The sequence below is a fragment of the Triturus cristatus genome, chromosome 8 (genome assembly GCF_964204655.1).
Source record: "Triturus cristatus chromosome 8, aTriCri1.1, whole genome shotgun sequence".
In the NCBI taxonomy this organism is placed as follows: Eukaryota; Metazoa; Chordata; class Amphibia; order Caudata; family Salamandridae; genus Triturus; species Triturus cristatus.
Genome location: NC_140591.1, coordinates 248,443,881 through 248,458,768, shown reverse-complemented (window position 1 = coordinate 248,458,768; position 14,888 = coordinate 248,443,881). Strand labels below are relative to the sequence as shown.

At 40.9% G+C, this 14,888-nt stretch overlaps 1 protein-coding gene across 1 annotated transcript in view; it reads left to right on the top strand.

Annotated features, from left to right (window-relative positions):
- The window catches only part of LOC146801919 (collagenase 3-like), a 39,591-nt gene that overhangs the window by 9,047 nt on the left and 15,656 nt on the right, over nt 1–14,888 (top strand). Inside the window, exons 4-6 of the mRNA XM_085624066.1 lie at nt 2,187–2,312; nt 4,421–4,582; nt 7,367–7,583. Of these exons, the coding sequence (XP_085480192.1) occupies nt 2,187–2,312; nt 4,421–4,582; nt 7,367–7,583 (505 nt within the window). The remainder of the gene's footprint in view (nt 1–2,186; nt 2,313–4,420; nt 4,583–7,366; nt 7,584–14,888) is intronic.

Here is a 14,888-nt window from a genome sequence, read left to right as displayed (position 1 = left end):
TGTAAATGCTTAATAATGTGAGTACTCCAGGAAAGCTGTCACTGTTGCTGTTCCACAGGAAAAATCTTGGATTTTTAGGGAATTGCATCAAAAATGTAAATTTACTTCAAACGTAAGCTTAAACCTATAAGGGGCCCTTGTTTAGAAAGTCAGGGAATTGGTGGGAAAAGTTCACAAGGAAGGAAATAGTTTTTGATGAAAGACAGAATGCATATTCTATTTTTTACAATAATTTTGCACTACCTGAATACAGAATGCAAATTTAAATTTAAGCACATTAGGGCAGATTTACAAGCCCCTTGCGCCTCATTTACGCCGCCGTTGCGTCACTTTTGTGACGCAGCGGCGGCGCAAATCCTGCGCCATGGTGCGGGGTACTTACAACGTGACGCATCTGGGAGATGCGTCACGTTGTAAAGCCCTGCGCCACATGTAGGCGTTCCTGCGCAGTGGGGGGTGTTCCAGCACAGGAACGCCTCCTAAAAGTGGCTGAGTGAAATCTACAAGATTTCACTCAGTCACTTTTAGACCCCTGCTGCGTCAAAACCCTGCGCCTGCCTGAAGCAGGCGTAAGTATTGACGCAGCATTAGCAAGATTGGGCCCCCCAAGAGCATTGCTGGAGCTGCATCGCGCTTGTGATGCAACTCCAGCAATGCGCCACTTTTACGGCACAGATGCGTCACGCATCTGTGCCGTTTTTGCCCCATGGTGCGCCGCATTGTAAATGCGGCGCATCCATGGTGGCGGAGCTGTGGCGCACAATAACTGGTGCATCCCTGCTGATATGCAGGGATGCGCCAGTTATTGTAAATATGCCCCATAGTGTCGCCAACTCCTAGAAAAAAATATTTTGCTTGTACATTATAATATTTAAGCTTTCGAAATGGCAGGAAATGTAGGTCACTACTCAAAATGTTATAAGCTATGCGCATGCACTAACAAACTACCCATCAAGTAATTTATATTTCTAGATCTCATGTTTATAGGTGTAGCCTTGCCATTATGGTGCAATGCAGGCAAGATGAAACTAGCTTGTGCCACTGTGGAACTTTGTGACCATTGTGGAACTCTGTGGTATTTGGGAATTTATGACCTTTTATTGGGTTCCTTGAAATATTGTGTATTTCTATGGTCAGCTCTTAAATGCAGAGGCCCACAGGCTATACATACTCTCGAATTAATATAGTTTAGAGCTGTACAATAGTAAGGATGGCAATATAGACTTACCTTTTCATTTGAGTAACATTGAATGTGCATAGTATTCGGCACTCTCCTATCCTAATGCACTTCCTTTTGTTGCCCAGTAGGTGCCATGTTTGTTTCACCCGCCCAGCTGTAATTTTTTGTTTTGCTGAAACAAACCCCCAGACTCCCAAAGCCAGAGTTTTGAGTTTGTTTCACTAAACCTAAAAAAAAAAGATCATGCCGCAAAGGGAGTTTTCTCCCTGTACTTCAGGGCCTCTGTTAGTTTGTTTTCACTCCCTTTGCCCCGCTTTCATAATTACTGTGATTTCCCTGACTCTATACAAGGCAGGGCTCCTTTACAGGGCAGGAGCACCACCAATTTATGTCTCAACAAACTATAAATGAGGCCCCGCACCAGGAGTGGCCCGTGCTGGTAAGAGCGGTGAGGCCAGGTTGGGGGGGACTCGACATACAACTACGAGGGAAAGTTAAATAAATAATTAATTTTCCCTCATCGTCGTCTGTTGAAATCCCCCCACCAGGCCCCACCACCCCACAGCTCTTACCTACACGAGCCCCTGCTGCCCAGCCCTTCTTCTTGCAAGACATAACATTCAGCCATGCCAAGGACAGTGGCTTCATCTAATTTCTAAGCTGTATAAGAAAATAAATAATGTCCACCTTCATAGGCTGATCATTTGAAAAACCTTACGAATGCATGGTATTTTAGAGTTAGACACATGAAAGATAGGGATCCTGGGATCACAGTTACTAAAGCATGACCAGTTAAAAGACACACATATATTTTCATTTATGTTCTTCAAACAATCATGACTGCATTGTGTTACACCTAATACATTCAAACTTAAGCCCAAAGCAACATCTTCTAACCTCATAACAACAGGACGTATAATTAGCATGTTCAGAGCTGGGGTAAGATATCAGAGAAATAATCCTAACAGGCTTTTAATGACAATACAAATTCTTTTTTTATCAAAAGATCACCAAGATCCTTATCCATTTGATGGCCCTGGCAGAACACTGGCACATGCATATTTTCCAGGAAGTGGAATTGGAGGAGATGCCCACTTTGATGAAGATGAGACCTGGTCAACAAGTGCAAAAGGTAAAGAATACTGCTCTGAATGCTAAACAATTTTGAGTAATGCATACACCTTAAATCTAAATATGGATAATGCCTCATTGATGTATATTGCTGTTGTACTTGTGTATTCTCACAAATGAAAATTGCAAAAAATCCAGGTCAGATGGCCCCGAATTTTTTCAACATGGGTTTTTCACTTCTGGTGTCCTTAATCCCTCCAAACCCTAAAACTAGGCACAAAGTACCCTTTTAGCACTTGCGTACTGGGTAGCAATGAAGAGCAGTCCAATGATTCCTGATCCAGGTGATGTGGCATAGAAACTGAGAACTCAGCAACACAAGTAACACTCTGAAAATCAATGTCCAGGTATTAATTTTTCTGTAAAAAAGAAAAGTGTGTTAATATCTGCAAAACTAAATATTATGTAGAAAATTACTAATACAAAAAGTGGCCATGAAAAAACCAATGAGAACACCAAAAGGCCTCGCAAACAACTGGGATTGCACTGTAAAAAGGACAAATAAGTCAGCAAACCCCTTAATTACAGAACTTATATGCAGCGGAACTTAACCCCCAACACCACAATACAGCCATATGTGCTATGACAAAACACATGGTGTGCATATTTAAAAAGTCAGCCCTGCTGGGTTTATAGCCCACCAATCATTCAATAATGAAACATTATGAGTCTTTCTATATCAATTAGAGTTGCAAGATATTATAACACCTATGCACATTTTCGGCTATCCACTATTAAAAAATCCATCCTCTGTGTGTCCATGGTACTCTCTCAGTCGAATAAAAAGCAAAATAATGTTCATCACATTGATAAACAAACCGCATTTCTACTGTTGATCCAACCTGCATACCAACTCCTTAGGACCACTAATTTAATAGATCTCCTAAACACCCAAAAAGATCATTCCCAAAGGTGTGTGAGGTAGTCCAAAACCTTTATGAGGGTAATTGATCCTCCACCTTGGCAAGTCACTTTCTGGAAGAAATAGTGTAGCTTGCATTAAATGGGAGAGTTGGTACCAGGCCATCTTTGTTTTTCAGCATTGTGTTACTTGAGAGGGAGATTGGTGTCCAGGGTGAATCACAGTGACTTGGCATTCAGTGAAAGTTGGAGTTTGAAACCATTAAGATTCATATCATTAAACCAGGTGTGTACTGTTTCCTATTTTTTGTTCTATAAAAACAGAAATGCTGTCCAGGTTGAGGTAGGTACTGGACGTCCATATCTTGATGATGTGCAGGGAGTGTTAGGGAAGTTGGATGTCTGAAACAGGGTATACTTTTAAGTAGAGTTATGTACATTGTTGACGTTTGATGCTTATATCTGAGTAGAGCACCAAGCAGCTCGATGTAGAGTTTGAAGATGACAGGAGACAGTATGAAACCCTGATGGCTCCACATGGGACTGCCATTTTTTGGGACCTTGAGGTGACCATGTGTGCAAGTTGGTGTTGGTTGGAATGGTATGGGGAAAACATTCTGGACTCCATGATGTGCATGATGGTTGGCTGGCCAACTGTGTAGAAAGCAGCTGAGATGTTTAGTAATGCCAGGATTCAGGGGTCTCCTTCATCTGTGGTCAGGAAGGCATTGTCTACAATGGGTAAGGTAGTGGTCTCCATGTTGCAGCATGATCTGGTAGTCATGCATGAGATAGTTAGCACTGATCTGATCTTGGAGTTGAAAAAAGACTGTTTTTTCATTGATCTTACAGATTAATGATAGGTGAGTGATGGGCCTGTAGTTGGTGAGGTCATCAGGGTCTAGTGTAGGTTTCTCTTAGGAGCGGGAGAATCTGGCCTGTCTTGAGAACGTCTAGAAAGATACCATGTGTCAGGGAGATATTGACAACGCAAAGTAGGGGAGAGCGCCCCCAGAGAGTGCTTGGATGAACATAAACCATGGCCTCCCAGCTCGTCCATGTGGCTGAGGTCCTTACCTCTTCCCACCTGCAGGGAACCACTTGCCATAATTAGAGTTCCCTACCGACACAGAATTGTTTAAAGATACAAAGAAAGGCTCATATGTAAACACATACATTGAATATGGTATTGCAATACAAAGTACATTGCAAATATCACCAATCTAAATATGTATTCTTTTATTCCAGCAATCAACTTGTTTCTTGTTGCGGCTCATGAATTTGGTCATTCATTAGGACTATCTCATTCAAGTGATCCCAGTGCCTTGATGTACCCAACTTATCACTATGCGGATACAGCTAATTACAAGCTTCCAGAGGATGATATGAAAGGAATACAGGCACTTTATGGTGAGGACATTATACAGATGTTTAATAATAGTAGTCTTATTGCACTTTCACTAAAGTATCAATGTGGTTAAAGAACAAACATAGCATTTCAAGTCCTAATTCTGCAAAATAGGTATAACTTACAATTTGATTAAGATTTGATTTGGTGTGTTCTTAATTTATACATGTTGGCAGAACTAACATTTGCTTCTCAAAAAAATGTAGAATTCAACTGTCTTAGATAACCATCCTGCATTTATTACGAAAGACTGCTAAGACTGTTTTCTTAGCTCAAGTTTCTATATTCTCTAAAAATTGATAACATTTGCTAATTTATGATTAGCAACGTGTACACATTCTAAAATTAACTTTGAAAATCCTTTCTTCTCTCATGTTTAAACATTTTTATGTAATTTCTTCCCCAGACCTAATATGACACAGTGGATGTTGGTGCTCCTTCTCAAACTTTCTGCAATAACTCCATCTGGGCATTCAATTTGTATTATAAGTCTGCATATAGGGGTGGAGAACAAACTTAAAATTATTGCAAATACCAAAGTAGTTACATCTGAATGACAGTGCACATTTGAATGGGATTTCCCTGAACAGCTCTAGGGTCTCCGACAACAGAAACTAGAAAACTTAAAAGTGCATATTTTAAACACTTGTGAATGCATTATGCAATCTCAATTCATTGACTTATGCCAGTTTTTGAAAATTTGTAACTATGGTTTAACCTACTCAATTATATATTCAATTACATACTCAACTATAGGTTACTCCGACTAACACACCTACGTTAGTGGTACTTCTGAAACTTTTCTTTGTACATCGGGCCCATAATGCTTGTGATCATTACACTTAATTGCATATTGAACCACATTTTTTCTTTTTCTATATTATGCTTTGTTTATTGAACTCAGAGTACTTCCTTTGGGTACTATATTTGTATTAGGTGATGTCTTTAGTATGTCTTGTTTTTCTGTGTTGTTTTTTGTCTTTTCACATATGGGAGTGTTAGTTTTTTTTAAGGTAAGCTATGTAGTGGAATGAAAAGGAAACTGTTTATCAAATTTTCAGCTTTTTTCATATATAGTCATGCTTTTGTTAAATGTTCTCTCCTTTGCTGTTGCAATATTGCTATACGTTTATTACTCAATGGTTTGACTTTTGCATTTATATCCTTCACCGTTAAATCAACTGTGTGTGGATAAACACATTTGACACACATAAATGAGCAATAAAATGTTAGATTTTATGCCACAGCGGTCAAAGCAAATTAAAAGGCACTCTTAAGGGCTGAGTCTTGATACATATTATGTAGAGAAATAACTGTGTGTATGTGGTAGCAACAGTGATCTGTGGTACAGTTCCTGTTGCATATTGCAGTAATGGCTCTTTGATCCAGCATGTCAACGTGTATCTTTTTTTATTCTGACCCTTCTTGAGTGCTTATTGGTTCCGAGTCCCCCATGGCATAGCTGAGTATGATTTGAATAGTGCAAGGACGCTCTTAGAATGTGAGTCTCACAGCACTGATGTGAGCTTGGAGTTGAACAAAGGCTGCTTTTTCAATGATCTTGCCATGTGTGGTTGATGGGCTGGTAGTTGGTGAGGTCATCAGAGTCTAGTGTAGGTTTGTTTAGGAGTGGGAGAATCTGGCCTTTCTTGAGAACTTCTGGAAAGATGCCATGAGTGAGGGAGACATTAACAACGGTCAGTAGGGCTGGGAGTGCACTTGGATAAACATACACCATGGCCCCCCAGGGGATTTCTTTCTTTCTCACCAAATGGATTTTATTACTATTCAAAAGAGTAGGTACTTTAGTAAAGTACAGAGCAGGTTTAGCGAGGACCCCCAAGCCTCAGGCTGTATAGACGGGTATTACTGTGTTGCACTCTGACTTGTTTGATACTTAACAGTCCTTGATACAGTGCTTTGTCATCTGGACAGGAAGGTCTGCCTATTACAATGGGGATTGAAGGGATTACGTTAGATCAAAAATATAAGTCCTGGAAAAAATATTGGTAAATTGGTGTTATGCAAAAGGGTGAGGGAATGAGCCCATAACCGGTTTGATCTAAAGAATCACACGATATCTCTGCAGCTGTTGGACTAAGAGAGCATATGAGAAGAGCAAAGAAATAAAGAGAAAATTGGAAAATAAACTCGAAGGATAGATACATTTATGAAATGTAAGGACATCAGCTACCTCAGCTCCAGTAAATCATATGGAAGTGGGTATCTATTAATAATCTTTGAATAGTGGCTCATATACAAATATCTGATAGTTTTGTTGAGCTTTTTTAATATGAGGTCTGAGTATTAGTTGTATATGAATCTGTTTGTGGCAAGGTAAACAGATGTTTTCTATTATCTATGTAAGAATCTTTCTTGCATATTGATCTGTTTGTAGCTGTGTAAAAATATTTTTCCTGCTTGTTTGCCTCTTCTCTTTGTAGATAACCTCATCTACCCCTAAAAAGGTCAGATATAATATGGCCGTGCCTTGCCTTCAAGTTCCGAGCAGTTGTGATAAAGTGAGGGGTAGCAAAACACAAATCTAAACACTAACAAATTAAAGCTCGTTTTTTGACATTTAGAAATTAATAACGTGTGCATGGTTTATTGCATAATCCTTACATCAGATTACTCGTTGACCTCAACTTGCATTGTGTTGAGCAACTCTGCTTTTAGAGGCCAGAGCCAAACAGATGCTTGACATTTCAGATTTGTAGAGGATCTGAACAGTGAGCCCTTTTAAATTTTAATAAATGATGGAAGTGTTCATCTTTTAAATCCAGGGTTACCAACAGCAGCGACCACTGTAGCATCAACCACAACAGCCCAGACAAAAACCACTACAAAGGGAAGCCAACCATCTCCGACACAGACTACAGCAACCACAAGTGCAAGAGCCCGTAGTGAAACAACAACAAAGGCAAATGAGGCATGCAGGGACAACATGAGTATCGACGCGGCCTTCGTCTTTGGAGATCAGATATACCTAATTACGAATGGGTAATCTCTATTTCTAATTATGTTTCTTATCGTCCCTGGAGAACTATTAATGAGCAAATTGAGCTATCTTTAGTTAGATGAGTATACACTAGGCCAGTTCAGAATGGATGAGCAAAAGACCTTTTTTAACAAATTGATGTCAACAATTACACATGCAAATGAATTATACCTGTCAGTCACGTATGAAAGACAGACCTTAAACAACTGGTCAAATGTTTTAACATGACATAGAATTGCATTAAAAAAATGATCTTAAACACACAAAAATGGAATTCCCTCAGGAGACAAATAAACTAGTGAAATACTGTAACCTTTTAATAAACCAGGAAGTTAAATCCATTTCAGAAAAACTGAAACAATTGGTAACTATTTCTAACTTAGGGCCAAGAGTTTGCATATATAAAAAAAACAAGTACATGGTGGTATAAATACAATTCTGAATTATGAGCAGTATTGTAAATAATGTCCCAAAACTGATGCTATGCAATATACCCAATAGTGTCATGTATGTTTGAGGTCTGTGCAATTGTTCCATGCTTTCTCATAATGCAGGTCTTAACTTTTGTTCCAGCACACCCCAAAGCTCTACAGCCTGATGCACTCACACACTACCTACTAACAAACAATCATAGTTCAATCAGATAAAGAAATATCATAAATCATACTGTCGTGTGAATTAGCATGCCAGAGGACCAGGGTTCATTGCTTAAAGAACTCGCCTCTACAGCTAAATGATTTATAAAACAATCATTACCAATGGCTCTAAAGAAGAACACTTTTCAAAGTCATCAAGCATTCTAATATACTTCCTTATAACCCACAAGTGCCAAAAACAATTATTGTTATTCAAAATTGGAAAATGCAACAGCAACATCATTCGCCCACTCTCCATGACATTCTACATAGAAAGATCCATATGTTGACCAAAGTTAAGACACTCACCATGGCAGTTCTTATTGACATCTCCACCACCATGAAGGTTATCATGTTTGGCAATCCTATATTATAATGATACTATCCTTCTCAGGAGAAGCACTGAAGGCCCTTCTCGCTGTACTATTCAGAATTCTGGAGCAATGAGAAATTGGGAGCAAATTATGTTTGTGGCCACTTTCACACTCTTATTCGGCCATGAAGCACATCCGGCAGTTTTCTCCACTAATCTCCCTCCAAGTATTGCATAGAGAAATTAAAATGGGGAAAATAGGCCAGAAATGGGAACCGTGATGTTTTAGCATGCAGTAAACCTAAAACTTCCATGTATTCCCTCTACAGCTTAACTATGGAGCTAAAATAACCCTGTGTAATGCTGTAAATCGTGCTGTAATGGTATTAGTCTTGCCAATCTCTTTCACAGGGCTCTGAATGAGCCCAGTAGCACAGACAATGCAAAACATCTGCAGAGCATATCCTCTGACACATTGATAAGAGAAAGATTCTCCTACCCCAGAGAAAGTTCAACCTGGACCCAGACAACCTGTCTGATTACAGATCCATCACACGCCTTTCATTCTGTGACAAGATATTGAATTAAGCAGTGATCAAATCATTAATAGACACCTTCTAAAAAAATGCATTTTTAGTTTGAGGTTACATCCAAATCTCACAACCTCACAGGCAGCAGCATGCTCTAAGGCTAAACCACGACCTCCCAGTTCAAGTTTTATCTGAAAATGTCATAACATAATGACATTTGCCATACTAAAGAATGCGTTACCTCTCTTGCAAACAGGAATATCAACTGAGTACCTTAAGCTCAATGTAACAAAATTAGAATTCATAATTCAACAGCAAGAGAAAACCATATTCATCAATAAGCACCTAGTCAGCTTCTCTCCCCAGCTGTCCCAGAGCGTCACTCCTCAGAAAGCTCTATCAATGATACTTGTTTCTTCAATACTCACATTAGCAATACCATCTAGGAAGTACTGTACCAGCTACAATTCTGATTGAAAATAAAAACCCTCTTCAATGAAACAGACTTCAAAATCGCATCCCTTTTTCTCTCACACCAAGATGGCAAAAATGGCAGCATCTGTAACCTAATCATGGCCCTAGTGATGGACCATCCAACAGGGTCAAAGATGGCAATCCTTATGGGTCAATCTCTTTGAAACACAAGCTGTCTCACTAGGCCATAATGGCTAATGAACAGCCATACCCAGAGGGAGGGAAAACTTATCATCTCAGGAAATTTCCACAATACAAGCCAAGATATTATCAGAAGCCCAGAAGTGGAGGAAAGCTACACCTCCATTTGCTGGGAATTAAATTCATAGCTCATCAGACTAGAACCTTGTTCCTGAGATAACTATCCTGAAAACCTGACTAAATTTCACCAAATGGTGTGTTGAACCAGCTGCCTCACAGTGCACCCAATTTACCATAATTTAGTCTCAGCTTCTCCAACCATATAAACCTTAACTAGAAGCATCCTCAAACAACCCTTGACCAGCCATACTCCTCTTCTGTAGTAGACCTAGAGTAATTTCCCCCCCATCTTATGTAAGAGACCCAGAATAATTCCCCTACACTCTACAACACTAAATTGTTTCCCAGTTTGGGTCACTCTTTATATGAATATGTATACATACCATGGCTAATTCTAGGTTGCAATCTATCAACATAAATGGCATGTCAGTGACCTGAACCATGTAGCATCAATAGCATCAGGTAGATGAAAGATAGCCCTTGATTTCAATATTGAGGCCCACTCATACTGATTTGAAAGTTGATGCGTCATTGCCAGGTCTCCTCCCTGATACCCAACACCACAGCACAGAACAGAAGTTTTACAGCCACTCTGAGGCAGTTTTCAAAACATTGCATACTGTGCACTGGCCAAAGTCTATAACATCCAGGGCAAGGGCACCCACATTGACTACCAAAGCTGGTGGCTCCTCACCCAGGAGAGGGAAGGAATTGAGTTCCAATGCTGAAAGCCGACATCTGCTTTGGAGACAATACTGAGGCCATGGCTTATCAAAAAGTCGTTGCCAGGAAGTAACTCTTCAAATTTGCACTACATTGTAGGCTGAGCAATCAATTGCCCAACCTTCAAAGAAGGCTTGGAGTTTAGATGTTGCCCAAGAAGAGCCTAGATTGTTGTGCAAGAACTCTAATTCTGATGAAGAAGATAGAAGGAACAGTATGAGTACTGACACTGATGTGCCAGAACAAGATGGTGCATTGCTAAATAAAGGCTCAGTGAGACTCCATTTCTTCTGAAGTGTCTGATAATACACTTAGAGATGTATCCACCTGCAATCTTTATCATGCTGGGGTGGATACACACATGTTAAAACTTCAAACTAACTAAACCTTCCTGTTTATCATAAAAACATTACAATGGTAATCATGATCTTTGCTATGATTAAATTATTTTTTCTGAGAACTATAAATAAAAAAACTATAATGACCCCCTTTCTGTGATTTAAAATTTTAAATGATGTGTGAGAAAAATGTTGTGGCAAGTCCATGTGTTGTGATGGATATTTTATGAAGGGAAAGTTATAAAATTCTGATGCATGGGCATTTTGCCTAAAACGCGGGAATTCCCACAATTGGACACAGGAGTTTTTTCTGAGGCAAAATAACAATGGGTTGCAATGCATTCTCAATGTCTTGCCAATGGAAGGAATTGCCAGTGGTTAAACGTATTGCAAGCATTCCTCCTATCATCTTTTGTGTGTTTGATGTACCACTCTAATTGGCAAGGGTGTGCACAGACGTGGGTCCTGTGCCGCTTGAACCAAGCTACACCCGACTGGCAACCCTCAATCATAGCTAAACTGTTTTGGGCTGCTTGTGTACCAGGTCACCGGTTCAGTGAGGATCTTACATCCCATTTAAAGCTGGAGTGTTCCAATTGGAGCAGGGTCGAGACTGGCTGGCGTATGGCTGGGTCCAAACTGATGTGGTGTGGTGGGCAAAAGAATAATGGGTAGGAATGCTACCCTAAGCCAGTGGTTCAAGTTATTGCAAGCATTCCTTCCATCGTCTATTATGTGTCCTGATCAAACATTACCATTTCATCTGCTCTGCCACCATATGTTGTATTGTTATTAGAAGTACTCTCGTGGTAAGCAGGAGTCAGGTGGCAGTTCATGTAGAATGACAAACTGTAGGTTGATTGAAGAAGTTATAGGTTAGGTTACAAGTTACATAGTAAAGCACTGCCCCAGGAGCAGCATCCTCTCTGCTCAACCCACTCTCTCTAAATGCAAAGCAACCTCCAGTCACTCACCAACATTCCATGACATCACACACAGATAAGCAGAGCAGGGATGAATGGAGGTGTGCACAGAATGCATCACAAGCATAGCAGATTATAACACATCTCCTTCCCTTAGAAAATAATAAAATGTAAACAGCAATCATTAGATAGAAAATATTTAAATACAAACAGAAGACATAAAAGACACTGGCTTTGATCAGCCCTATAAATTATAAAAACAGATGACATAAGAGACTCTAGCTACAATAAGTCCTATGAGTTAATCAGACCCCATCCATACAAACCAAAAGCACACAGGTCGAACAAAACCCATCCAAACAAAACATTTACCACTTGTCCTCTACAGTGCACTCTCGGTGGCCCAGGAAAATAGAATTAGAACACCTTTTACTGCTAAATGGCTGGCCCAGGAAAGTACACATGCTCTCTACTGCATACATGTTCGCATAATGGCAGGACCAGGGAAAAACACACGCCCTCTACTGCACACACTTTTGCATATTGGCAGGATGAGGACCAAGGAAATATTCTCTCCACTTACACTCTACTGCATACTCCTGCAGGACTAGGGACATAAACTACTCACCCCTAACTGCATACTCTTGCAGGACAAGGGACCTAAACACCCACCCCCTACCACATACTCTTGCGGAACAAGGAAATTAAACACTCACCCTATACTGCATTCTCTTGCAGGACTAGGGGCCTAAACCGCTCACCCCTAACTGCCTACTCCTGCAGGACCAGAGACCTGAAACACTCACCACTTACTACATACTCTTGTAGGACCAGGAAACTAAACCAGCCACCCTCCTCTGCATACTCTTGCAAGACCAGGGACCTATAATACTCACCCCCTACTGCATACTCTTGCAGGACCAGGAAACTAGAAACACTCACCCCCTACTGCAAACTCTTGCGGGACAAGGAAATGCAACACTCACCCTATACTGCATTCTCTTGCAGGACTAGGGGCCTAAACAGCGCACCCCTAACTGCCTACTCTTGCAGGACCAGGGACCTAAAACACCCACCCCCTACTATATACTCTTGCAGGACCAGGAAACTAAACCAGCCACCCTCCTCTGCATACTCTTGCAAGACCAGGGACCTATAACACTCACCCCCTACTGCATACTCTTGCAGGACCAGGAAACTAGAAACACTCACCCCTTCTGTAAACTCTTGCAGAACAAGGGAACTAAATGGCACTATACATCAATCATACACATGCAAAACATGGACATCGTCTACTGCGCATGCTCACAGGACCAGGGACCTAAAACATGGACTCCGCCATAATCACAACTCCTCATAAGACTCCTGCATACCCATACAGAAGTAGCGACGCAAACAAGGAGCCCTAACTCCGCACAAGACCCTTGCATACTACATCAATCTACCTTTTCTTCTTTGTTTTAATCAGTTCCACTCAGATGTAGGTTCACTTTTTCTTCAATCTACTTTCTCTTCCTTATTTAATCAGTGGCTCTGTCACATGTAGCCAGTGTTGTAATTAAAAGTACTCTCTTGGTTAGCACGAGTCAGGTGGCCAGTTCATGTAGAATGACAGGTTGTAGGTGTATTAAAGATGTTATAGGTTAGGTTACAGGTTTCAAGTTACATAGTAAAGTACCTCACCGGGAGCAGCATCCTCTCTGCTCAGCCCACTCTCTCTAAGTGCAAAGCAACCTCCAGTCACGCGCCAACAATCCATGACATCACACACAGCTGAGCAGAACAGGGAACGATGGAGGTGTGCACAGAATGAATCACAAGCATAGCAGATTACAGTGCGTTGGTTGCATTTCCCTCCAGTTCAGTCAGTGGCAATTTAGGAATGGCTTTCAGGTTTACACATTTAACAAAAATCTTTCAAAACGCCTTTGAAGATGATACTCACAAATGCTTCATCCCACATGCACCCACATTGGAACCACTAATCTATAATCCCTCAATGGACCCACATATTCAACCACATACATTTAGGCCATCATTATGAGTGGCGATATTGATATTATCACGGTAAATAAATGTGGAAATACGAATAGTAAATGTACACTTACCAATATTTTCTAGACAATATTGTGGTCGTTAATATTCTGAAGCTGACATGCTTACAGCAGGATACAAAAACATCAATATTTTCATACCACACTGGTTGAATCCGAACAGTGTATGTGCGCACTCACACCTCTGAGCATGTATCTGTTTGCACATTTGTACATAAAGAAAAATAGGCTGGTGTGTGCATGAAAGCATCTATTCGATTTGGAGTGCTCTGTAGGTATAGTAGGAATTTGTCACACTTGATAAAATACGACAACTCTGGGTTCCAAATTTGTCCAGTGTAATTCATTGCGCCTGATTTTTTTTAGAGAATCACATGTGGATGTTGGTGCTTATCACACCAAAGTCTGCATATCCCAGTAAATGGAAGGCCTTTTACTCAGTTAAATTCTGGAACGTTTGACCTGTGGAAAATTTACAATGAATGCAAACTTTAGCGCACCAGGGGCCATATTACAGAAGTGCCCGGGGGTCCAACGGGTGTTAGCACCCCCTTTGCTCTCCCCCGGGGCACTTTGATAATACAAAAGGAGCCGCAGAAGTTTGTGCGGCACCTTCTGTAATACAGATAGTGCTGGCGCACATACAGAGCCCGCACTATCATTAGAGGGCATTCCCTCATTTGCATGGGGGCGTGGTCCCATGCAAATGAGGGACTACCTTTGCCCTTTGCGCCCGTGCCATATTTATAGATGCAGTTGCAGAGACAAAGAAGCTGTCAGTGTGCCCCTGATAGTTGCCCTCTGGAGGGGGTAAAGGGGATCCTATGGACCCCCTCAGACATCCCCCTGCAGGCAGGTGCAGGCATTCACTGCACCCACCTGCAAGGGGTTCTCTAATCCCCCTTAAAAGTGCAGGCGGGTTGCCACCTGCAAAGTGAAACACAAACTTGCTGCTTCAAAGCAAATTCGTTTTTCACTTGAATGCGCTGCCCAGAGGGCAGGGCAAGTTCGCAGTGCATTCAATGTAATAGGGTGCACTTTGCCTCTTTGCACCTG